This window comes from Rhinopithecus bieti, unplaced genomic scaffold, assembly GCF_001698545.2.
Source record: "Rhinopithecus bieti isolate Rb0 unplaced genomic scaffold, ASM169854v2 scaffold_15769, whole genome shotgun sequence".
In the NCBI taxonomy this organism is placed as follows: domain Eukaryota; kingdom Metazoa; phylum Chordata; class Mammalia; order Primates; family Cercopithecidae; genus Rhinopithecus; species Rhinopithecus bieti.
In genome coordinates, this window is record NW_016809129.1 from 1016551 (window position 1) to 1042845 (window position 26295).

Genomic DNA, 26295 nt, shown 5'->3' on the forward strand with positions numbered 1-26295 from the left:
TCTCCAGAAAGACTTTCAAATTTATACTCTCTCAGCAATACATAAAACTTGAAATCATTTTTTTCCTCCACTTCATTTATTTTATTAAATTTGGGGTTATCATTATAATGATATTATTGTGTTATAATAGTTACAAAGTCTTCAAACTCTATAATATTTTGCATTTCTATAAAGAGAAGTTATATTATTCACATATTTCTGCCACTGTCTGCTTTTTTATTTTAAATGTGTATGTTCTTTGCAAATTTCCTACTAAATTTGTTCTTTATTCTTATCTACTTCTAAATGCCCTTGATATATAATAATCCATTTGGACACTAGGAGAGTTGTTCCAGGACAACTCATAGGTACAGAAATTTATGCAGATGTAAGTCCTCTCATTGGCCCTGTGGAAACGGCCTATTTAAGTCAGACCTCCACAAGGGTGGGTTTCTCCTTCTGTTTGGTTGGACAAAAGCTGCATATAAGTGAACAGGTGCAGTTCAAACCTGTGTTGTTCAAGAATCGACTGCATATATTAACAGTATGATTTTGCCTGTATGTGAGGGATAAACGTTCTTCCTATTTGTTCTTAAATCAGTTCTGCTAAAGAATATCACAAACTTTATAGATGTGATTAAATCTATCAATCTAGAATTTGTTTTACTGTCACTATTAATTCTTACCTTTTTCTACTATCTCAGGTGATGTTCTATTGAATGATAAGGTTTGATTAATCAAACAGGTTGATAAACTTGATGTTGAATTTTCTGATGGATTAATATGGGTTTCTTTAGAATACCTGTAACTATAAGAGCAGCATTAGATTGAACATTTTGCTTGTCTACTGAATATTTTCAGTTTTCCCAGAAATACAGAGAAATTTTCCCCTTTATTTGAACCACTGTCTTCTCCAAATTACCAGAATCTTGTTTGTCAACTTCTCAGCATGTATTTCAGAACAGGTGATGAGAAGGGGGTGAAATGGGAGTGTCCACTGAGAAAGATACTTCAATACACTGTGAACAAAGTGGGTTATCACCTTGCTATTATCCTAAGAGTGCTTATATTCTGGTCAAGATATGAAATATCCTGGTTTCACCTGTTGGTTTTTTTTCTTATCTGTTAACTCTGTCTATTTATCTCTTCGAGTTATCATCAAAGATGGTCAATCTGTCAGATTTTCTTTCATGTACACACAAACACACACACATATGCACACACTAGTGCTTGACTTTTCAAAACTCAATAAAAACAAATTTCTAATTCATTTCAACTTTATGAGGAAAAGCTTAGTAAGAACAACAGAGATGGAGCTGGATTAGGGACGGATGCTGATGCTCAAAAATACTAAGTGCTCTGTGAGCTCTAAGGGCACCATATAGTGTGCCGGGCATTTTGCTCAACTTCAAAGAACAAGAAATAAAACACACAGTGTTTGTACTTTGGAAATGTCACACTCTCTAAGATAAATGTATATGATCAAAGATATAGTAAGTTTAATATACAAGGTCCTGAGTTGTCACACACCCACAAAAAAGAAATAATCAGCTTTTCTTGGAGGTGGGGTGTAGGTCAAAGAAAACTTTACAATGTGAAGGATAGATTAAATGAATATTCAAGATGGATAGAATTCTAATTGGTAGGCAAAGGAAGAAAAGTATTCAAGTCTGTAGAAGTAACAGATGCAAAGATATGACATATTATGGCACACTAAGAACTGTAAGCCTAAAATGTGATCCTCAAATGTGGGGAGCAATGGAAGATGAAGCTGGGGTAGCTGCATTTAAGGCATATTCTCCATAAAAATCATGAAGAACAAGATATTAAGAAGATTAGAGGGAATTATGGGACACTGAAATTATGGTGTCAGAAGCAAAGGAGAAAGATGGGCATGATGAAGAAGCCACAAAAATAGGAAAATGAATCAAGATTGTGGAATATGATGCGCATTAGAGCAGTATCACCAAGAAAAAAGTTCTTATAAAGGCCAAATATAGGGGGAAAAAACAGAATTAATATGGTGACCAAAAGGCACGATTGCTGGATTTGGCATTAAGTAATTGATGTCTCTAACAAACCGTTCATTGTCTCTCAGTATCCTTTCTTCTCTCCTTCCATAGTAACAGAAGTTGGGTTTTTTAAGCTGGAAATAGGAAAGCCTGGAATAAAGTATATTTTTTCCAACATCTATATATTACATCTATTTGTAAAATGTAACTGACTTCTGGTAAACGTGAAATCAGTGAAAGTGTTTTGCTTCTGAAAATGCTCCTGGGCCTCAGCCCATGTGCACTCTTTGTTCTTGTTCTTCTCTTCTTCTATCCTGTTGCCTGGAAATACATTGCCACATTTTGTAACATGAGGACAGGGCCATGCAAGGCATAGCACTATGATGAAAAATAGAATCACATCATCCTTGGACTAGCTACATTACAAAATGTAAAAAATAAGCTTCTATCTTATTTAAGTTATTGCTATTTTCAGTTTTCTCATATGAGCTTCTTACTCTAATCATAACTACACAGTTACCTTAGAAAGAGCAGCTTCAGTGAAATGCTGGTGGGAAAACATACACAGCAGCGGGTGAAGTTGTGAAGTCTTACTGAGTATAATCAAAATCTTACAGGCAAAGACATAAAATACATACATTATACTAAAATTGGTAAATAACTTATTTCATATAAAACTGTATATCTTATACAATATCATTCTTATTTAAAAGTTTATAAAAGCCATGATGAATAAAGCAATACATGAACTATTACATAGGAAATATACTCCATTTCTCTATGCATACATGCGGGTAATCCTCTCAAAAGGTAACTGCCTACTTAAAAGTATAAAAATAAAATTCTACTGCTAAGTTACAAGTAGCTAATAATAAATGGCTCAGAGCTGTTTAGTACTTACTATCCCATGAAGAAATGTGGCAAAGCTGTCAAAATACTTCCAGTACCCATAAGGAGACAACCAATTCCAATTAACTTTGGTCTGTGTAGTTTAGATCCAAAGTAACTTACAAATACAATCACAAGCAAATTTCCTAGAAAAAGAACAAAATTAAGTGGATATGACTTAGTGTAATTTTGTATCTAGTAGAACCGAAAGCCCCAAAGGAATGCAAATATGCCCAAGACATCATACCTTCCCTCAAAGACCATGAAATTTAATTATGAAGGTGAACTCTCCTACATTAAACCACTCATTGAAAAGTTGTATAGGATTAATAAGTAGAATAGGTTTTATGTACAAAGAAAGCACTCAGGTAACTTGGCTATATGAGAGAAGCAAAGTTTTTTTGAAAATGTGGAGTTTACTGGATTACATTGGAATGGCAAACTGTCTTCCTAATCTGAGGGAAAGATCATCATTCATGCATATTTTAAACTTATTCCAGGCATTCCTTAAATTTATACTATGTACCTACCACAGTGCTCAGAGTCAGAAATAGAATAAATCATGGTACTTGTTCTCTAGAAACACACCAGTAATAAAACAAAACAGACGGATAGATGTGCTGTTAGATTACGAAACAGGGAGCTTAAATTAATTAGGGGCTTTGTGAAAGTTTCCTGGAGGAGACATTATTTGAGATTTAATGTCGAGTATAAATTATTTAGATTAAAACGTGGAAGAGCCATCAGAGCAGACCAATTCAGATTTATCTATAGCCTTATACATAACAATGAACAGACAATAATCAAGAATTATTGAACATTGATGGAAAATAGTTTCATGAAAGAAAGCACCAGAATGGACCAGCAGATAAAGCAACACAAGAATAAATACTTAAACAAGATTAAACTGAAAAGAATAGAAACATTTTTTTAAAAAAATCCAGTTAGTATATTTAGAGGTACAATGGCATCTTGCAGCCACAGAATCAGAACTGGCAGACTAAAAATAGTAAGCACAATAAAGTGTTGTTATAAATTTAAAATATAATTTAAAATTTACAAATTAGAACTTGATATAATAAGATGACATCACGCATCAGAGAAGATTGATGAAACATAAAGAAAAGAGGTAGAAATTTAAAGGAAAAAAATTTTAAAGGAAAAATATCCAGAAAATATATTGTTTATCTCATATATGTTTCAGAAGAAAAGAAAGAATAAAAACAGAAAGAAACAAATAGAAAAGAGAAAATAAAGTTTTTGTGTTAGAGGAAGACATAAGCTTTCAGATCAAAGTTCCTACATTTGTACAGCAGAAGTAATGTAGAAAGAGAGAGTCTCAGATACATGCTGGTAAATTTTGGATATTTAAAGATAAAAGGAGATGCATATCAGTTCATGAAAATTACAGTGGTAATAATTTCTTATATACCACATTGAATGTTATAAAACAGTAGATGAATATTTTTAACGTTTTGAGAAAAAATCATTTGGAAATTTTAATTACATACCCAAATTATCAATTAAATATGATACTAAAATAAAAGCATATTCCAACAAGCAAGGGCTTAGAAAATATGCCATGCTTTCAATTCTTCCTAGAAAACAATAACTACGGTCATCCCTCAGTGTCAATGGGTTATTCATTCCAGGATGCTCTGTAGACACCAAGATTTGTGGATGCTCAAGTCCTTTAAGTAAAAAACTGTAGTATTGCCTGGACATGGAGGCTCACATCTACAATCCCAGCACTCTGAAAGGCTGAGGCTGGCAAAACACTTGAGGCTAGGAGTTCGAGGTCAGCCTGGCCAAATGGTGAAAACCCATCTCCACTTAAAAACACGAAAATTAGCCGGATGTGGTGGCACATCCCTCTAATCCCAGCTACTTGGGAGGCTGAGGCAGGAGAATCGCTTAAACCCAGGAGATGGAGGTTGTTGTGAGCTGACATCAGGGCACTGCACTCCAGCCTGGATGACAGAGGGAGACTCTGCCTCAAAAAACAAAAACAAACAAACAAAAGATGCACTATTGCATATAACCTATCAACATCCTCCTGTATGCTTTATATCATCTCTAGATAACTTCTAATACTTCTAATACAATGTAAATACTATGTAAATAGTTGCTATTCTATGTTGGTTTTATTTGTATCATTTTTATTAACATGTGGCCATTTTTTAGTTTTATATTTTTTGAATATGACTTGCATCCACAGGTATGGAACCTGTGGATACAGAGGGTCATCTATACATGGAGGTATACTCCAGAAAGAGTAAAGATGAGATTTGAAGTCACAGGATTCAAAAAACAGAGGTAAGCAAAGAAACTAAACTGATAATGATGTTCGAATAATTGCTGTTAAATAGCTGCAAAGTTTAAAAAAAATGTTAAGGATTAATTTCATGATAAAAATAGACATACAGTGAACTAAACTTTAAAACTAATAACATTCCAATTCTAAAATTCTAGATGATTTCATTGAGCTTGGGAGGTGAAAAAGTAAAAGACATGTAGAGTGTCATATCTTTGAATGACAAACATTCTGAATTCATATAAAGAGATAAATCTTCCTTTGACAATTACATTTTAGTCATTAGTTAAGCATTGCGTAAATACAGTTAAAATAGAAACAGAAATTGTAGGAAATATTTGCAGTCTATATAATAGACAATTTGGTGGTCCCTCCAAATAATTAGAAAGTGAAAAGAAAAAGGGAAAATCAGCAGAGGCTATGAGCTAGCAGTGGGTAAAGTAAGAAAAAAACCTATTTTCAATAATTATATAAAACCTCACTATTGTTGGAGAAATCCAAATTGAAATGATGACATCAAAGCAATATCTTCAACATTAAAAAAAAAAAAAGACTTTAAACTCCCAATGTTGTACACAGTTAAACACTAGAACCTAGCATAGGTTGCTCCTATGCAGTCCCTCCACTTAAAACCAGAAGAATTATAGTCCTCCCTCAACCTTTTTTCACACTGGGGCACCTTGAGACAAGGGAGATAAAGCTTCCAAAAAAGTTAATTTGCAAGCCATGAGTTTGTGTAGGATCAGAGTTTTTCAACATCCTCACTATAGACATTTTGAGAAGGATAGTTATTTGTTGGTAAGTCTGTCTTACGCATTGCATAGTGTTTAGCAGCATCCCTGACCTCTACCCCTGGGTACCAGTAGCATCCTCCCTGCCCCAGCCCATTTATGGCAACAAAAATGTCCTAACATATTGCCAAACTGCCCATGAGAGACAAATTTACACCTAGTTCAGACCCAGTGGTATAAAGCATGCATAAACAGTTTGTTTTTTAACTTATGCAAGTATGGTTATCAAAATACCAAAAAAAAGTTACCAATTTCAAAGCTTCCATCAATTAAACCAGCAAGAGAAGAAGATATGTCAAATCTCCTTTCTATTTGAGTGATGGACATTTTCATAATGATTCCACCTAGTGCTCTAGCAATATAGCTGAATGACAGGGCTGCCAAGAACATCTAAAAACAGTAGAAGAAAAAAGGAAAATTGGTTAATCAAAGAACTATATAATGTTTATAGGTACATGGAATTAAAACAGCTTTTCTTCTTTACTTGAAAACATTATTTTATCATAAAAGCATACCCATTTTTCCCTATACAAGTTGAAACTTCTCAGCCTTATAATATTATCAGTACACTACTAAAGCATGATTTTCTAACTTGGTTACAGCATTTGATTGTTAGAGGTGTGTAGTTAAGGTTGCTATTTTTAAACTAATTTCATTAACTGATCTATAGGAAACTAGACACTGTTCTCAGATGGCCATGATGGTGAGCTATTCTTTATTTCCATGTGAATAGCATTGGCTAACTGGGAGGGGAATGGCAGTACATTCACAAAGGTAGCACTTCCAGAAGCCAGCTGAAAAGTAGAACTTTGTGGAGGCAAAGAGGAATTTTATGACCAACACAAGTGACTGTATCAGTGTGAGATGTAATGGTTGTAGATGTTTTAATTTCTAATATCATTTTAACAAAATGTATTGATTCATCCTTTCTCTTACAGCTCATATCTACATCCGTAAGAATTCCTTTGGCTCTACTGTTAAAATATTACCCACTTTTGAACCGCATGTTTGTGTTCCCCCCAAATTCATATGTTAAAGCCCAAATTTCCAGTGTGTTGATAATTGGAGATGGAACCTTTTAGGGGTACTTGGTATGACAGTAGAGCTCTCATGATGGATTCATACCTTAATAATTAGAGAAATGAGAGATTCTCGCCTTCTCACCCTGCCCAAGAACTGTTATCTGTCTTCCCATATCCAAGTAGCCATAGGAATGGAGAAGCAGGTTGGGCTTATCTCTCAGAACAAAGACAATTAAATGCACATCAGAATCTGCACTACCACAGAAAGATTAAGTGCAGCTTCACTGCCATAATTTACTGTGGTGCTAGAGAGGTCACAGTATCATAGACATGAGAGAGGATCTTAAGTAGAAACCAGCAAGCCTTTTCAAATAAAATATTACACACACAAGCCCAAAACACACAAAGAGGAATGCCTACCCAGAAAAGCCTGAGAGGGTAGGCAGGTAGAGTGGGAAAAGTTCTCTCTATAGAAAACTGGAGTGCAAAGTCTGTGAATGTTGGTGGATTCTCCATATGCAGGTATTTTGTCAAGAAAAATATAACAATGCCTGTAAAGAAAGAGAGATGCCTACAAATTCAAAGGAGCACATTAAATCTCCAGAAAGCGACCTGAAAGAAATGAAGATACAGATCTTGCCAGATGACAACCTCAAAATTACTGTCAAGTATGCTCAATAAATTGAAAGAGAGCACAGATAAACAACTAAATGAAATTAGAAACATAACCAATGAACAAAATGAGAATATCAATAAAGATGTAGTAACTATGGAGAACCCAACAGAAACCCTGGAATCAAATAATAAAATAACTTAATTGAAAAATTGAGTAGAGACTCAACATAAGACTTCATGAAAAGGAAGAATTGGTGAAAGCAAAGACAAAACTTTGAAAATTGCTGTAGTAGAGAAGAAAAAGAAAAAACAATATAAGGACTAAAGTAATTATGGAACACCATTGACTAGAACCAGGTATGCATTATGAGAGTACCAGAGGAGAAGAAAAAATGAAAGGTGCAGAGAACTATTTGAATAAATTAGGGCCCCAGATTTTTCCAATCTGAGGAAAGAAATAAACCTAAAAATTTAAGAATCTCAAAAAAACTCCAAATAGGATCAATCTAATGAGATCCCCACCAAGACATATTGTAGTCAAACTGTCAAAAGTCACAGACAAACAGAATCTCAAAAGCAGCAACAGAAAAACTACCAAAAGTACAAGAAGCATCTCACAGAGTACCAGCATATTTCTTAAAAGAAATCTTTCAAGATAGGAGGAAGTGAGACAACATATTTAATGAACTGTGGAGGGCAGTGAAACCTGCAAGCCAAGAGTACTATCTATCTATCTATCTATCTATCTATCTATCTATCTATCTATCTACACATACACATACATAAGTATGTATGTGTTTATTATTTATTGATTGATTGATATGGAGTTTCACTCTTGTCTCCCAGACTGGAGTGCAATGGCATAATCTCAGCTCACTGCAACCTCTGCCTCCCAGGTTCAAGTGATTCTTCTGCCTCAGGCTCCTGAGTAGCTGGGATTATAGGTGCCTGCCACCATACAAGGCTAATTTTCGGGTTTTTTTTTTTTTTTTTTTTTTTTTAGTAGAGATGGGGTTTCACTATGTTGGCCAGGCTGGCCTTGAACTCCTGACTTCAGGTGATCCACCCCCCCCTTGGCCTCCCAAAGTGCTGGATTACAGGCCTGAGTCATCATGCCCTGCCAAGAGTACAATATTTAACAAAACTGACCTTAAAAAAAAAAGAAGGAGAAATCAACATTTTCTTAGATTAGCTAAAAGTGTGAGAGATAATCACAACTAGACTTAAAAATGCTGAAGGGAATACTACAAGTTGAAGGAAAAGAACGATAAACAGCAAAAGAGAATCACACAAAAAAGTGAAATTCTCTGATAAGGGTAAATACATACACAAATACAGAATCTGGCCATATTGCAATGTAAGTGGGTAAATAACACAAATCTGATATAGAATTTTTTAAATAGCATAAAAGTAATTGTAAATTCTCTGTTAATAGGTACACAAAAAGGTAATATTCGTCATTAACAACATAAAGTGAGAGGGGATAGAAATTTGAATGAGTCAAGTTTTTAAATACAACTAAAGTTATCAATTTGAAATTATTATAATTTTAAAATTTTATGTAATTAAAATGGTAACCACGAAGAAAAGTGACTATACAGGAAAATGAGAAGTAAACAAAAACATGTCACAGTAAAAAAAAATAATAATAATATAACCCAAAGGAAGACACCAAGAGAGAAAAAGAGAGAGAAAAGAAGTTATAAGACAGAAAGTAATAAACAAAATGGCAATAGTAAGTCCTTCCTTATCAGTAATTATTTAAAGATTAAATAGATTACATACTCCATTTGAAGAATGATTTTTTTTAAAAGACGCAATGACAAGACAGACAAAAGTATCCAATGCAAACAGGAACCTAAAGAGAGCAGGTATGTCCATAATTATATCAGAAAAATTAGATTTTATGACAAAATCTGTCTCAGGAGACAAAGGACATTATACTAGCATAAAATTATCAATTCACCAGGAAGAGCCAACAATTATAAATAGATCTGCACCTAAAACTAAAGCAATGAAATATATGAAACAAACATAGATACAACTGAGGGAAAAATGGACAATAACATAATAATATGACAATAATAATAATGATACTTCAATATCCTGCATTCATTTATATACAGAACAACCAGGAATCAAATGACTTGAACATGATAGGCCAATTAACCTAATAGACAAATAGAGCACTCTCTATCAAATAACAACAGAATAAATATTTTCTCCAGCAGAAATGGAACATTCTCCAAGACAGACCACCTTGGCCCACACAACAAATCTTAACAAATTAAAAATGTTGAAATTATATTAAGTATCTTCTCTGCTACAGGCCAATGAAACTAGTACTTAAAAGCAGAAATAAAACAAGAAAATCCACAGATAAATGAAATTTAAAAATTCATTCTTAAACAACAAATGGGTCAAAGGAGGAATAACAAGAATTAATAAAGTATCTGAGAAAAAATGAAAATGAAAACACAAGAAACCAAAACTTATGTGATGCAGCGGAAGCAGCACTAACAGGAAAGTTTATAAATTGATATTAAGAAAAGAAAAATCTCAAATAAATAGCATAACTGTATCCATCAAGGAACCGGGAAAAGAAAAACAAATCCAAAATTAAGAGAGGAAGAAAATATTCAACATTAGAGTAGAACAAAATAAAATAGAAAATAAACGAAAACAACAGAAAAAAATTAATGAATCCAAGTTGGTCTTTTGAATGTATCAACAAAATTGAGAGACCTTTAGCTAAAATAAAAAGAGAGAGACAGGGAGACTTAAATAGCTAAAATTAGAACTGAAAGAGGAGGCATTACAATGGCTGTCTCAGAAATTAAAAAGAATTATAAGAGATGACTATGAACAATTATAAGCCAACAAATTGGAAACCATAGAATAATGAATAAATTCCTAGAAACACACAACCTACTGAAATTGAATTATGATTCAATTTTAAAAATCTGAACAGAACTATAATTAGTTAGGACATTGAAGCACTATCAAATACTTCCAAAAAACATAAAACCAGTAGCCAATGTCTTCACTAGAGAATTTTACCAAACTCCTAAAGAATAAGTAACACCAATACATGTGAACGTAACTCCCAAATTTGTTTAATGTGGCCAGAATAACTCTAATACTGAAATAACATAAAGACAGAAAAAAAGAAAACTACAGGCAAATATTCCTGATGTATATTGATACAAAAATCCTAAATGTAATACTAGTAGGCTGAATGCAACAGCATATTAAAAAAAAAATCACATCACAATCCAGCAAAATACATACCTGAAATACAAGGATGGTTTAATATATAAAATTATATCAGCATAATATATCACATTCACAAAATGAAGGACAACACCACATGGTCATCTCACTTAATGCAGAAAATAACATTTGACAAGATGCCTACTCCTAACATTAATATTCATTCAATCTAGTTCTGGAAGTTCTAGGAAGGTAAATTAAACAAGAAAAAGAAATAAAATGCATTCAAATTGGAAAAGAAATAAAATTATCTCTGTTCACAGATGATATCATCTTATATGTAAAGATTCTACCAAAAAATTTAGAAAAATATAAACATATTTAGCAAAGTAGCAGGACACAAAGCAATATTCAAAATTAAGAAGTGTTTCTATGCACTACCAATGAACATTTCAAAAGGAAATTAAGAAAATCTCACAAAAAGGTAAAACATTTAGGAATAAACTTAAATGACAAAGCGAAGATTTTTACACTGAAACCTATTAAATATTACCAAATTCTTGCGATAGTTTGCTGAGAATGATGGTTTCCAGCTGCATCCATGTCCCTACAAAGGACACAAACTCATCCTTTTTTATGGCTGCATAGTATTCCATGGTGTATATGTGCCACATTTTCTTAATCCAGTCTGTCACTGATGGACATTTGGGTTGATTCCAAGTCTTTGCTATTGTGAATAGTGCCACAATAAACATACGTGTGCATGTGTCTTTATAGCAGCATAATTTATAATCCTTTGGGTATATACCCAGTAATGGGATGGCTGGGTTATGTGGTACTTCTAGTTCTAGATCCTTGAGGAATCACCATACTGTTTTCCATAATGGTTGAACTAGTTTACAATCCCACCAACGTGTAAAAGTGTCCCTATTTCTCCACACCCTCTCCAGCACCCGTTGTTTCCTGACTTTTTCCTGATCACCATTCTAACTGGTGTGAGATGGTATCTCATTGTGGTTTTGATTTTCATTTTCTGATGGGCCAGTGATGATGAGCATTTTTTCATGTGTTCTGTTGGTGTATGAATGTCTTCTTTTGAGAAATGTCTGTTCATAAACCAAACACCGCATGTTCTTACTTATAGGTGGGAACTGAACAATGCGATCACTTGGACTCGGGAAGGGGAACATCACACACCTGGGGCCTATCATGGCGGGGGGAGGGGGGAGGATTGCATTGGAGTTATGACGTAACTGATGTAAATGGACGAGTTGATGGGTGCTGACGAGTTGATGGGTGCGATGAGGTTGATGGGTGCAGCACACCAACTATGGCACAAGTATACAGTAGTAAAAAATTTTCACCGTTATGCACATGTACCCTGAAACTTAAAGTAATAATAAAAAAATAAATAGATAAATAAAAAGACCCTGAGGTCTGCTCTCGTATAATCAAATAAAAACAATGGGAATTTAGAATTAAATTTTTTTCCAATTTTTAAAAATTAACCAAAGGTTATCAGAAAAAAAAAGTAGTTTTTTTTTTAATAAAAAAGGCTGAATTCCACTAAGAACAGGTGACTATTTAGAAATTTTAATTTATCATAGTTTCCATTCTTCTTAAAATAAATAAAATAAAATAAAATAATAAATATTACCAAATTAATAAAATGCAAATAAATGCGAGACATTCAATTCTTATAGATTGGAAGATTTAGTATTGTTAAAACATCCATACTATTCATACTCATCTATAGATTTTAATTTCAATGCCATTTAATTTTTTTAATTTTGAATTTTAGTTTTTTCTACAGTCTTGCTGTGCTGCCCAGTCTGGAGCACAATGGAGTGATCATGGCTCACTGCAGTTCCAACCTCCTGGGCTCTATCAATCCTCCCACCTCAGCCTCCTGAATAGCTGGTACTACAGCTGTGCACCACTATGCCTAACTAATTTTTTTTTTTTTTTTTTTAAGAGGTGGCATCTTACCATGTTGCTTGTGCTAGAGCTAGTCTCAAACTTCTGGCCTCAAGTGATCCTCCAGCCTCAGACTTCCAAATCCCTGGGGATATAGGTGTGAACCACCATACCTAGGCAGCATTTGTATAGAAATAGAAACAACAAATATAAAATTTGCAGGGAATTCAAAGGCAACCTGTGTAGCCAAAATAATCTTGAAGAATAACACAGTTGGATGCTTCATATTTCCTGTTTTCAAAATACACTGCAGAGCAACTGTAATTAGGATGGTGTGCACTAAAACAAAGACAGTCATATAAAACAATGGAATAGAATAGAGTTCAGAAATAAACTCTTGCCTATATGGACAAGTGATTTTCAACAAGGGTGCCAACACTACATGACAGAGAGAGAACAGTCTCTTCAACAATCGGTGTTGAGACAAGTGGACAGAATGAAGTTGACCTATTGTCTTACACCATATGCGAAAACTAACTCAAAATGGATTAAATGCCTAAATGTAAGACCTTACACTCTTAGAAGAAAATACAGAGAAAATGCTTCAGAGCATTCAATTTGACAATAATTTCTTGAGCATGACACCCAAAAAGTACAGGCAACAAAATAAAAAACAGACAAATGTGACTACATCAAACTTAAAGACCTCTGCACATAAAAAGAAACAACAAGATGAAAATTTAACCTACAGAATGGCAGAAAATAATGGCAAATCCTATATTTAATAGGGAGTTAATACCCAGAATATATAAGGAACTTCTGCAACTTAACAACAACAAAAAACAAATAATGCAATTAAAAAATGGACAAAGGACTTGAATAAACATTTCTCCAAACAAGGTGTATAAATGGCCAATAAACATATGAAAAGATGCTCAACATCACTAATCATAAGGGAAATGTAAATCAAAACCACCATGAGCTATCACCCCACACTCATCAGAACACTCACTATTCAAAGAAAAATAACCAATGTTAGTAAGTAGGTGAAAAAGTTGGATCCACTGTGTTTGTTGTTTGAAATGTAAAATAGTGCTACCGTCATGAAAACTAGTTTGTAGTTTCCACAAAAGAGTCACAAGTAGAATTACCATGGAAGCCACCCATCCTTCTTCTGTGTATATATTCAAAGACATTCAAACTGGGATCTTTAAGAGATTTTCGCACACCCATGTTCATCACAGCATTACTTACAATAGCCAAGAGGTAGAAGCGACTCAAATGTTCATTGACAAATGAATAGATAAATAAAATATGATAATGCAAATCAAAACCACAATGAGATACCATCTCACGCTAGTCAGAATGGCTATTATTAACAAGTCAAAAAATAACAGTTGCTGGTGAGGTTGTGAAGAAAAGGGAACACTTATACCTTGAGGGTGGAAATGTAAATCAGCTCAACCATTGTGAAAAGCACTTTGGCAATTTCTCAAAGAACTTAAAATGAATTATCATTTGACCCAGCAATTCTATTCCAGCAACATGGATGACGCTGGTGGCCATTATCCTGAGCAAACTAACACAGGAACAGAAAATCAAATATTGCACGTTCTCACTTATAAGTGTGAACAAAAAATTAAGTACATTTGGATACAAAGAAGGGAACAATAGACACTGTGCCGACCTGAGGGTGGAGGTTAGGAGAATACAGAGAATAGAAAAACTACCTATCAAGTACTATGCTTATTGCTTGGCTGATAAAATAATCTGTACATCAAACATCAGCAACACACAGTTTACTTACATAACTAACTGTACATGTACCCCTGAAGTTAAAATAAAAGTTTGAAAATTTTTTTTTCAACTTTGTTCTTTTTTCAATATTATTTTGGTTATCTGGGGACCCTTGCCATTTCATATGAATTTTAGTATTGATTTTTCCATGTCTGTAAGAAAAAAAATGGCTGTTGGGATTAAGATAGAATTTGTGGTGAATCTGTAGAGAAATCTGGGTAGTATTGTCATTTCACCAATACTAAATTTTATAATCTATAAACACTGGATGTTAGATTTACTCCTTTAATTATTTTTCAATGATCATTCCTGGTGTACAGAAACACAAGTAGTATGTGTGTGTGTGATTTTCTACTACCGAATTTTGCTTTAATCATTTATTGGCTCTAATAGATTTCTTGTGGATTCTTTGGGCTTTTCTTTACGTATAATCATGTTATCTGTAAATAAAGACAGTTTTCCTTCTTTCTAATTTGAATGCCTTTTGTTTATTTTTCTTGTCTAAAGGCTCTGGCTAGAACTTCTAGAACAATCTTGAATAGCGTTAGTAAAATGAGTATTCTTGTCTTGTTTTAATTACAGGGAGAACACTTTCAGTCTTTCAATATCAAATATGAAGCCAGCTGAAGATTTTTCATAAATACCCTTACCATGTTGAGAGAGGTCCCTCATATTACTAGTTTTCTGGGTGTTTGTATTGAGAAAGGGTGTTGGATTTTTGTCAAATGCATCTAGTAAGATGGTCATGTGGCTTTTTTCTTTGCTTAATGTATTGCATTACTTTGAGTTTCATATATTTAATCACGCTTAAATTTCGAGGATGAATCCATCTTTGTTATGGTGTACAATCTTTTAAATGTGCTGTTGCAATTGATTGGCTAGTATTTTCTTGAAGATTTTTAATATACTTAATAGACTATATTTTTTAGAGCAATAAAAAAAGACTGTAAATTACAGAGAGCTTCCACATATTCCCTCTTTCCACACATAGTTTTCCCTATTATGTTTACTTTCTATTGGTGTGGTACATTTGTTTTTACTGATGAACCAATTTTGATGCATTATTATTAACTGAAGAGCATATTTTACATTAGGGTTCATTTGGTGTGTTGTACAGTCTATCGATTTTGATAAATGTATATTGATAGGTCTTCTTCATTACTGTATCATAAAGAATAGTCTCCCTTACCTAAAAATCCTCTGCACTGTGTTTCCTTCTTCCTTCCTCTCTCCCTCAAACACTTGGCAACTACTGAGCCATTCCTCTCTATAGGTTTTTCTTTTCCAGAATCTCATATATTTGAAATCTTACAATGTATAACATTTTAAGATTTGCTTCTGTTGCTTACAATTACGTTTTGGATGTCTTTCCATGTATTTTTATGGCTTGATGTCCCATTTCTTTTTAATAGCTAAAAAAATATTCTATTGTATGTCTGTACCACAGCTTGTTTACCTATTCACCTATTGAAAGATATCTTGGTTGCTTTTAAGTCATGACAATCATGAACAAAGCTGCTATAACGCTTGTGTGCAGGTTTTGATGTGGATATAAATTTTCAAGTCATTTGGGTAAATACTGAGGTCTAACACTGCAGGACTGTATAGTAAGACTGTCTTTAGATTCATAAGAAACCATCAGATTGTTTTACAAAGTGGCTCTACCATTTTGCATTCCCACCAGCAATAAATGAGAGTTCTGGTTGCTCCTCATATTTGCCAGCATTTGTCATTTTTTGTGTTTGCAATGTTACTCACTTTAATAAGTATGAAATGAAAGCTCATTGTTTTAATTGGCAATTCACTATTGACATATTATGTTGAGCATGTTTTTATATAGTTGTTTACCATCTGTATATGCCCATCAGTAAAGTGTAACTGTTCAGATCTTTTTCCCATTTTATAATTGGCTGTTTTCTTATGATTGAGTCTTAAGTGTTCTTTGTAGATTTTTAATATCAGCCCCTTATTAGATATATCATCCAATGGTCTCCATAGTTTCTGATGAGAAATCAGTTATTAATCTTATGGGAGAGCACTTGTACGTGATGATTCCCATTCTAGCTGCTTCCAATATTCTGTATTATTTTTATTATTTTGACTTTTAGTGGTTTGATTATAATATATCTCAAAGTGAATTTCTTTCAGTTTTTTTACTTGGAGTTCCTTAAGCTTCTAGGCTGTTGAGATTTATGTCTTTCATCAACTTTGTGGTGTTCTCAGCCATCCCATTTTTCAAATATTATTATTTTTTCCCTTTTCTCTCTCTATTCTCCTTCTGAAATCCCTGTAATTTGTACACTGGTTCACCTGATGGTACATGACAAGTCCTTAGGTTTTGTTCACTTTTCTTCATATATATATTTTTTCTGCTTCTCAGACTGAAATTTTCAGTTGACTTATCTTAAAATTTGATGATTCTGTATTCTGCCATCTTAAATTTTCCACTGAACTTTAGTTTTAGTAAGTTCAGGCTGCTATAACAAATTACGATAGACTAAATGGGTTGAAAAATAAACATGTATATTTCATAATTCTGAAAGCTGGGTTGTCTGAGATCAAGGGGCCAACATAGTTGAATTCTGGTGAAGGCCCTCTTTTAGGTTGAAGACAGCTAACTTCTACTTGTACCCTCACGGGAGGGAAAAATTTAGTTAGCTCTCTGACATTTTCTAAGGACACAAATCCCATCATGAAGGGTTCCTCTCTCATGATCTATTTACTTACCAAAGGCCTCAAATACTAACACCTTGGGATCAGGGTTTAAATATGTAATTGGCAAGGAGGGCACAAATATTCAGTCCAAAACACCTTCCTTATAAATTTTTATTTTAGCTATTTTTTTTTTTTTTTTTTTTTTATTCTTCTACCTTTGGTTACCCTTCTGCTGAGCCTGCGGATCAACCTTAGGTAAAACCTTATGGTCTTCTCAGGCATTTTATAAGTGAATGTACTACCCTTTGCATATGTGAGGCTTTCTAAATACCTCTAGGAACATGAAGTGCTAGCTTCACAGTAAGCTTGATAAATTTCTATTTTTATTAAAATTGTGAGCTTCCAACTTCTAGCTCTCTGCTTTAAGTTTATTCAAATAAAAACAAAACAGCGATGCAAACGTTCACAATTATCAGATAGATTTTAACGTGTCACTGGCAGGAAGAGACACTGGCATCGAAATAGGAGGTAAAGCCTCTATTTACCTGCAGTCACAGTAAGCTGGTCATTAATGTAACATGGTAAAATTTCTGGGCTTACAGTCAGAAGACAGTTCCAAGGTTCTACTTTGTCACATGTACAGATTTAATTAACTCAGTTAACCCATCTGAACCTCAATTGATTTACTCAACAAACATTTATTGAGCAACTTCAATATGACAGTTACTCTTCTAAACTCAGATCTGAGACAACTATAGAGGAATAAAGCCAAAAATAAATAATGCATAATAAATACCGTAAATGAACTAATAATCTCTCAGGAGCAACAACCCAATAATGACAATATAATACGTACTGAGTAATGGAATTGCCATAAGTTTATAATGTTATGAGTTGACAGGGAAAAGTGGCACATTCTGCCTTTATAGGTTAAAGTTTTTACAAATGTGATGACATTTGAGCTAAGTTTTTAGGGGATAGTAGAAGCTTCAATGCTGAAGAAGAAATTAAATTTTTAAAAACAAAATAAGCATATGAATAGCCTCTGAGAAGTTCAAGCACACAGACTAGTTGAAAAACAGAAAGAGTATCTTGCAAAGGGCAGTGTAAGGATAGAAATATGACAAACATTTGGAGGTCAATATGAATTTTTATATGCATCACAACAAAATTAATTTTTGAGTGTTAATTCTGGCAGCCATGAGAAAGATTAAATTATGGCAAAGAAATCTGTTAGAAAGCTGAGTTCAGAAAAAAAAAGTGAGTAGAGACAGGGAGAAGAAAACAAAGTTATCAGACATACTAGGAAGAAGTTTAAGAGGAGAACCACATGAAAAATCTGATTTTATATTTGGGATTTCTGCTTTAGATAACTGCATGTAATTGGCAAGGAGGGCACAAATATTCAGTCCATAACACTTTTCTTATAAATTTTTATTTTAGCTATTATTTAAAGTGTTATTATTAAGCTATTATTTATTATTTTAGCTGTTATTTAAGGTGAGAAATATAGGAAAAAAGAAGACTTGACAATAAAGAAAATGAAATTATCTTTTCATAAGTCAAATTTGACATGCCTAAAAATAAGCACGTATCCAGTAGACACAACTAAAAATAAATGTGTATCCTGTAGATACAACTAAGAGAAGTCTGGAGCTCAAGAGAGAGATTTGCCTGGAAATAGTTGTGAAATTTACAAAAAAGATACAATGAATCCATATTCCAGTTTATTTTAAAAAATACCTCTCCTGCCCCACTGAACCTTCTCTTTCCCATAACTCTATCTCCCTTGTGTCCTTTTCAGTATAACCATAGCGTTGACTACGCTTGCATGACTCAAATCCTATTTTTTGCGTCACTCCTCCCAAGTATTCATGGATTATGTTATTCTGGTTATTCCCTGTTCTTCCAGGGATTTGTTTCAGACACTCTTCTCTTTTTACTTTATATACTTTTTCTGGGCAAACTCACTCATTGTCATTGTTTTTATTACCATCTGTTAAGGACTGAATGTTTGCATATCCCTCAAATTTATATGTTGATGTTTTTGTTTTAGCAGCCTGAGCTGACTAAAACACCAAGACATAGTTTGCAATTCCAAGTCAACAAAGTTAAATACCTTATAAAACAAAGAAACTAACTAACTAACTAACTAACTAACTAACTAACTAGCTAACTAACTAAAGAATAACACTCTTTGGAAGAACATAACAGTGTTCAAAATTATCCACATAAAAAAGTCTAGGAAAATGTGAGATATTCTCCTGAGAAATGACACTCGATAAAAACCAACCCATAGATGGCACATACGTTGGAATCACTGAACAAGAATTTTGAAAGAACTATTCTAACTATTCTCTTTGATATAAAGGAAAACAATGACATAGTAAAAGAAAATAAAGTGAATTTTACCAAAAGAAATAAGCTATGAAAATGAAAAATAAAACTGGAATATGTGAAATAAATGTGTGTAACCAAGATGTTAGCTCACAATAGATCTTCTGGATAGATATTGTGTGCATACTGTCTTAATTTACACTTTTCTGTGATATGTATCTTGGAAATTCTTCAAATTTTCCTAATAAATTTATTCACTAAAAGCATTCATAAGAAATACAGCTTTTGAATTGTTTGCTAGAAGAGATACAGGAGAAGAATTACATCATTTTGCTCACAGAAAACAATTTAACACCTACTTTCTCCACTTTACATTTTTTTCCCAATTGATACAGAATGGGCATGAGCATTAATCATTTTATTATACAGAATTTAATATTTTCTAGGAACTACCCCACTTATTCTGTGCATATTATTTCTAGTGCCCATGAGAAAATTTTGAGAAAATTTTTTCAGTCTCTTTTTTTATTATCTAATTTAAGTTCCGGGGTACATTGGCAAAAAAAAGAAAAAAATGGGGGGGGGGGTTTTGGGGCCAGATTTGTTACACAGGATACACTGTGCCATGGGTGTTTTGCTGCACCCATCTGAACCTGTTCGTCTACATATATATGCCCCTAATGCAATCCCTCTCCCACCCGCTACCCACAACAGGCCCCAGTGTGTGATGTTCCCCCTCCCTGTTGTCCGTGTGTTCTCACTGTTCAGTTCCCACTGTATGCAGTGAGAAATGCGGTGTTTGGGTTTCTATTCTTGTGTTAGTTTGCTGAGAAATGATGCTTTCCCCAGCTTCATCCATTGTCCCTGCAAGAACATGAACTCATCCTTTTTCATGGCTGCATAGCTGTCCATTGTATGATTGGGCACATTTTCTTTATTCAGTCTATCGATTGATAGGGCATTTAGGATGGTGTCGAGTCTCCATTGTGAACAGGGCCACAATAAACATACATGTGTAATGTGTCGTTTATAGAAATGATTTATAGATCCTTTGGTAATACCCAGGTAACGTTGGATTGCTTGGATCAAATGGTATTTCTGGTTCTAGACCTTAAGTAATCACCGACACTGCTTCCACAATGTTTGAAGCTAATTACACTCCCACCAAGAGTGGTGAAAGCATTCCTATTCTCCACATCCTCTCCCGATCTGTGTTCCGACTTTTTAATGATGGTCATTCTAGACTGGATGAGATGGTAGTATCCATTATGGTTCTGATTGCATTCTCAAATGACCAGTGATGATGAGCATTTTTCATATGTTTGTTGGTTGCATAAAGTCCTGTCTTTGAGAAGTGTCTGTTACATCTTCACCCAATTTTGATAGGGTTTTTTTTTTATTGTAGATTTGTTAAGTTCCTTGGTAAATTCCCTGGATATTAGCCCTTGTCAGATGGATAGGATTGCAAACATTTCTCCTATTCTTTAGGTGCCTGTTCCACTCTGATGGAGTTTATTTGCTGTGAGAGTCTTTAATTTAATTGAGAGCCTATTTGTCTATTTTGGCTTTTGTTGCCATTGCTTTTTGGTGTTTTAGTCATGAAAGTCTGTTGCGCCTGCTATGTCCTGAAATGGTAATTGCCCAGTTTTTCTAGGGTTTTTATGCAAAAACTCTCAAAAAAAGCAGGTAATCAAAATTATCTCAAAATAATAAGACATTTATGACAAACCACAAGCCAATCATACGGAATGGCAAAAATGGAAGCTTTCCCTTTGAAAGCAGCAGCAAGACAAGATGCCTCTCTAACCACTCCTATTTGACCATAGCATTGGAAGTTGTATGCCCAGGGGGATCAGGTAAGTGAGAAAAATAAAGGTGATTAGATGTAGGAAATAGAGGAAGTCAGTTGTCTTATTTCAGATGACATGATGTAATTGAGAAACCCCAGTCTCAGTCCAAAATCTTCTTTAAGCTGATAACCAACTTCAGTAAAGTCTCAGGATACAAAATTAATGTGCAAAAATCACGAGCATTCCTATACACTAATAACAAACAGAGAGTCAAATCATGAGTGAACTCCCATTCACAACTGCCAGAAAGAGAATAAAATACCTAGGAATACAACTTACAAGGGATGTGAAAGACCTCTTCAAGGAAAACTACAAACCACTGCTCAAGGAAATAAAAGAGGACACAAACAAATGGAAAAACATTCCATATTCATGGATAGGAAGAATCAATATTGTGAAAATGACCATATTGCCCAAAGTAATGTATAGATTCAATGCTATCCCCATCAAACTACCATTGGCTTTCTTCACAGAATTGGAAAAAACTACTTTAAATTTCATATGGAACCAAAAATGAGCCTGCATAGCCAAGACAATCCTAAGCAAAAAGAACAAAGCTATCTGACTTCAAAACACACTACAAGGCTAAAGTAACCAAAACAGCATGACACTGGTACCAAAACAGATATATAGACCAATGGAACAGAACAGAGGCCACAGAAATAACACCACATATCTACAACCATCTGATCTTTGACAAACGTGGCAAAAACAAGCAATGGGGAAAGGATTCCCTATTTAATAAATGGTGATGGGAAAACTGGCTAACCATATGCAGAATGCTGAAACTGGATCCCTTCCTTACACCTTATACAAAACTTAACTCAAGATGGATTAAAGACTTAACATAAGACCTAAAGTCCATGAAATTTTTGCATGTCATAGATTACTCTCTACATTATGCAAGTAAGAATAATAAAGTTTAGAGATGCAAAGTTATATAATTAGAGAAACAAAAACTGACCTGAAGCAGAACAGGGATGGGAACACAAATACTATACATAAAAAGGCAAATAGTCTATGGATCTAATATAGTAACCTACCATTTCTTCATCTCCTAATTATCCTGAGTTAGAACCTTGTCAACTCTCCCTGGGTTTATCTGTGTAATCTGCTGCTTCCCTCCCTTTATAGCAATGGGAATCCTCATAAATTTTAATGCCTGACTCAGTGTCACTTCTTTAGTTAAGCTTTATTTACCCTAGTAGGAATTTGGTTTGTATCTCTCTTACATCTTATTCATGATATAGACTGGAACATTTTTTAGATCAAAATATGTGATAAAAACTGAGGTTAGAAAAAATTTTGAAATATTTATCAACAAATTGGTTTCAATTATTGCTTTATTCAGAGTTTTCCCTATGTAAAACTATTTCAAGTATTTTTTAAATAAATGATCCAAAACACAGCCAAGTACATTGAAGAAAATATATTAAATGCTTTTTTTTCTTATTTTATTATTAAAAATAATAGAATATGATTATTCTTGATAGATATATTAGTGTTTCCATGCATATCAATGTGTCTACATGTATACCCATATATTTTATTCATTTTTCTCTTAAGAGTATCTGTATTATCATGTCACTGTTACTTTTTGAAGGATTTTTTTCAAATTTCTCCTAAGTATTTTAATTTGTTAATAAGATCACAAAGTCTTCTTTAAAGTTCTTTTTTAATGATTACTAAATTTATAGTTGTGAATATTTTGAACTGAATATTTCTGTAGATCACGAATATTTTTAATGAAAAAAAAAATGAAAAATTTTCCTGATAAACTCACAACAATAATGCTAATGGAAAAATAATAAATGGAAATGTCGTCGAGTTCTTTTTATTCAAATTGACCTCATACATTTTTTATTCAAAGTAAATACAGGTTTTGCCTGCCTTTCAAATTTCTCTCTCCAAAAAATATCTATATGTAAAATACAATGAACTGGATTTATTGCTTAAAACATTTGCTATTTTTTGTGGTTGCAAAAGTCATAGGTATTTCAAGTTACTTTTATCTGCACAATAATGTACATTTACCGCTAATTTCAAATTAGAACCTATATTAAAATAATTTTTTCACATATAAAGACATTCTAAAACCAACTGCAGAATTCAATTTTATTATCTCTTTTCTGCTATTTGATTAATTATAGATGAATATATCACGCTCTTTCCCTTGCCATTGTTTGGCCAAGTTTTGTTTTTAATAATTAATATATGCTAACATCGAAAAATTAGAGAGGTTTGACTCTATTACTTTGACTAAAGAACTTCTATTTATTTATTTATTTATTTATTTATTTATTTATTTATTTTTTGAGACGGAGTCTCGCTCTGTCGCCCGGGCTGGAGTTCAGTGGCCGGGTCTCAGCTCACTGCAAGCTCCGCCTCCCGGGTTTACGCCATTCTCCTGCCTCAGCCTCCCGAGTAGCTGGGACTACAGGCGCCCGCCACCTCACCCGGCTAGTTTTTTGTATTTTTTAGTAGAGACGGGGTTTCACCGTGTTAGCCAGGATGGTCTCGATCTTCTGACCTCGTGATCCGCCCGTCTCGGCCTCCCAAAGTGCTGGGATTACAGGCTTGAGCCACCGCGCCCGGCCACTTCAATTTATTTTGAAAAAAATACAATGAAAAATTATGGAATTAGTTTACAAATATGTTTAATACCACTGAGGGACTTTTCTTTTGTATTCCAGATCAGCTTCTTCTAAAACTCTTACAGTTCAATTTCATATATATGTAAATGTTGACTACTGTTTAAGTTCCATTGTTAAACTATCACATATTGGACATATCTATAAACTATATGTACATTATAATCAATTTAAAGTATATTTTGCTTTTTTTCTTCAATGAAAGAGAAGAATATATTGTCCCCACTTTATTGAGGTATGATTGACGAATAAAATTCTATATATTTAAGGTGTACAAACTATTGCTTTCTGTTTTACTAAATTGTTTTTCACTATAACACCCATGTTACAATAAAGTTTGTATTTGTCTGAACACCACACAAAATTATATTAACAATGTTGAATTTTTTCTTTTTTTCTTTTTTGAGACGGAGTCTTGCTCTGTCACTCAGGCTGGAGTTCAGTGGCATGAACTCAGTTCACTACAACCTCCACCTCCTGGGTTCAAACAATTCTGCCTCTGCCTCTCGAGTAGATAGGGATTACAGGTGCATGCCACCACACCTGGCTAATGTTTGCATTTTTAGTAGAGATATGGTTTCATTATGTTGGCCAAGCTGGTCTCGAACTCCTGACCTCATGATCCTCCCACCTCAGCCTCCTAAAGTGCTGAGATTACAAGCATGAGCCACTGTGCCTGGTCTCAATGTTGAATTTTTAAGTCAAATAAATAGTAATGTTCACAATAATATGGGAAAGTTTACCTTTGAATAATACATTTCCAAAGTCTATACTTCATTTCTATATGTTTAGTTAAAAACAAAATCAAATTGTTATTGAATTAATTTGAGACATCTAGTAACACGGAGGCAAACTGTCATCATGTAATTGCAAAGTTATTTTTCTGCTGAGTATGTCAAAACATTAATAGTTATTCACTTAGTATGTTTAGGGATGATAAGAATTCAGGTAAAATTGGAACACAGGATGAGTGTATGCACTCATTAAATCTTTGTTGAAATCTATGTAATCCTTGATTGGTTTCACATATTATTTTTACAGTGTTTTGTTTTAAAAATTTCTTTATTCTTTACATCAATTTAATGACATAGTACATTATTTAATTTGTTTTATTGAAATGTAAAACTATTTCAGTTGAATCATACAAATAATATGATCTTCTTTTCTTTCAAATATTTACAGAAATGACCATTAACATTTTTACTGCCCTTCAGTGACAAAATATACACTCTTTTAATTAATCATAATTTCTGAATATAATTATTTCTTTTCATATTCAGATGGTACAACTGCTTAGAAGATATTCTGGTTAGAATATTTGTGTGCTTCTTTATAGTTAACTATCAGTTTCCATAGTTTCTATTTTAATTTTGAATTGAATTTAAGTATTATAAATATAATACACAAGATTAGAATATACTTTCCTGGTCTGTTTCAGGAAAACTAATCTCTTTATTATTCAATTTATTTCATATATACCTTTTATGACTTATGTTTTCTCCTTTTATTTTCTTATACTTCCCACTCACTAGACTATTTTCTTCTTGACAAAAGTAGAAAACCATCTATGGACTTGATATATATGTTCTGCAAGAAATGAAAGTGTGCTTTGAAATCAAAAGCTATGGATCCAGTCATTTTTTGGTTTGTTTGTTTTGCTTTTTGATGTCTGTTTGTTTGTTTGCTTTGCTTAATAACTTAACCAAGATGGACCAGTAACACAATTCACTGAACTGTAATTTCATTATTAATAGGAGGAAAATATAGAATATTTAACTTATTTACTTCAAAGGATCACGGTAAGGGTTCAAAGAAATCATGATTATGTGTTTGTGAATATTTGTCAAAACATTGAAGATTAATGGAATTTGAAACACCACTATTGATTCATCTTTTTTGTCTCTCTTTGTATAAGAGAAACAAACTAGATTAACTACATTCACACGCTCCGTTTACACATTTTTTTGGGGGGTGGGTGGTACTAGGGCAAAAGCAGAAACAGAATTAAGGGCCAAGGCCCTTCCCACTACCTCAGTATGATACATTTAGGCCAAGTTTAAGATATATATTACGGAGTGAATATAAAGCACTTGATTGTGTACCCTAGCCTAAAGATTTAAATCTGTGTTAAATATTAGCCTTATACCTTTAAAAAGTAAAAGTTCTAGTCTTTGTAAATCTGTGTTGGTTTTATTTAATTTTACTTTATTTTATTACATTATGATATTCTTTTAAAATATTTAATTACATAATG

The 26295-nt window shown here is 33.4% G+C and overlaps 1 protein-coding gene across 4 annotated transcripts in view; it reads right to left on the reverse strand.

Annotated features, from left to right (window-relative positions):
- Window positions 1-26295, reverse strand: part of SLCO1B3 (solute carrier organic anion transporter family member 1B3) — a 114337-nt gene that overhangs the window by 56793 nt on the left and 31249 nt on the right. For 3 of the 4 annotated variants that reach the window (XR_001888470.1, XM_017888637.1, XM_017888638.1), the window contains exons 3-5: window positions 6233-6374; window positions 2893-3025; window positions 666-787 (exon numbers count right to left, since the gene is read on the reverse strand). Coding sequence is in view for 3 of the 4 variants with exons in the window: in XM_017888637.1 (XP_017744126.1) it covers window positions 666-787; window positions 2893-3025; window positions 6233-6374 (397 nt within the window). In the remaining variant the exon portion in view is untranslated. Of the gene's footprint in view, window positions 1-665; window positions 788-2892; window positions 3026-6232; window positions 6375-12823; window positions 12860-26295 lie in introns of those variants that run through there. The other variant, XM_017888639.1, reaches the window with a different exon arrangement.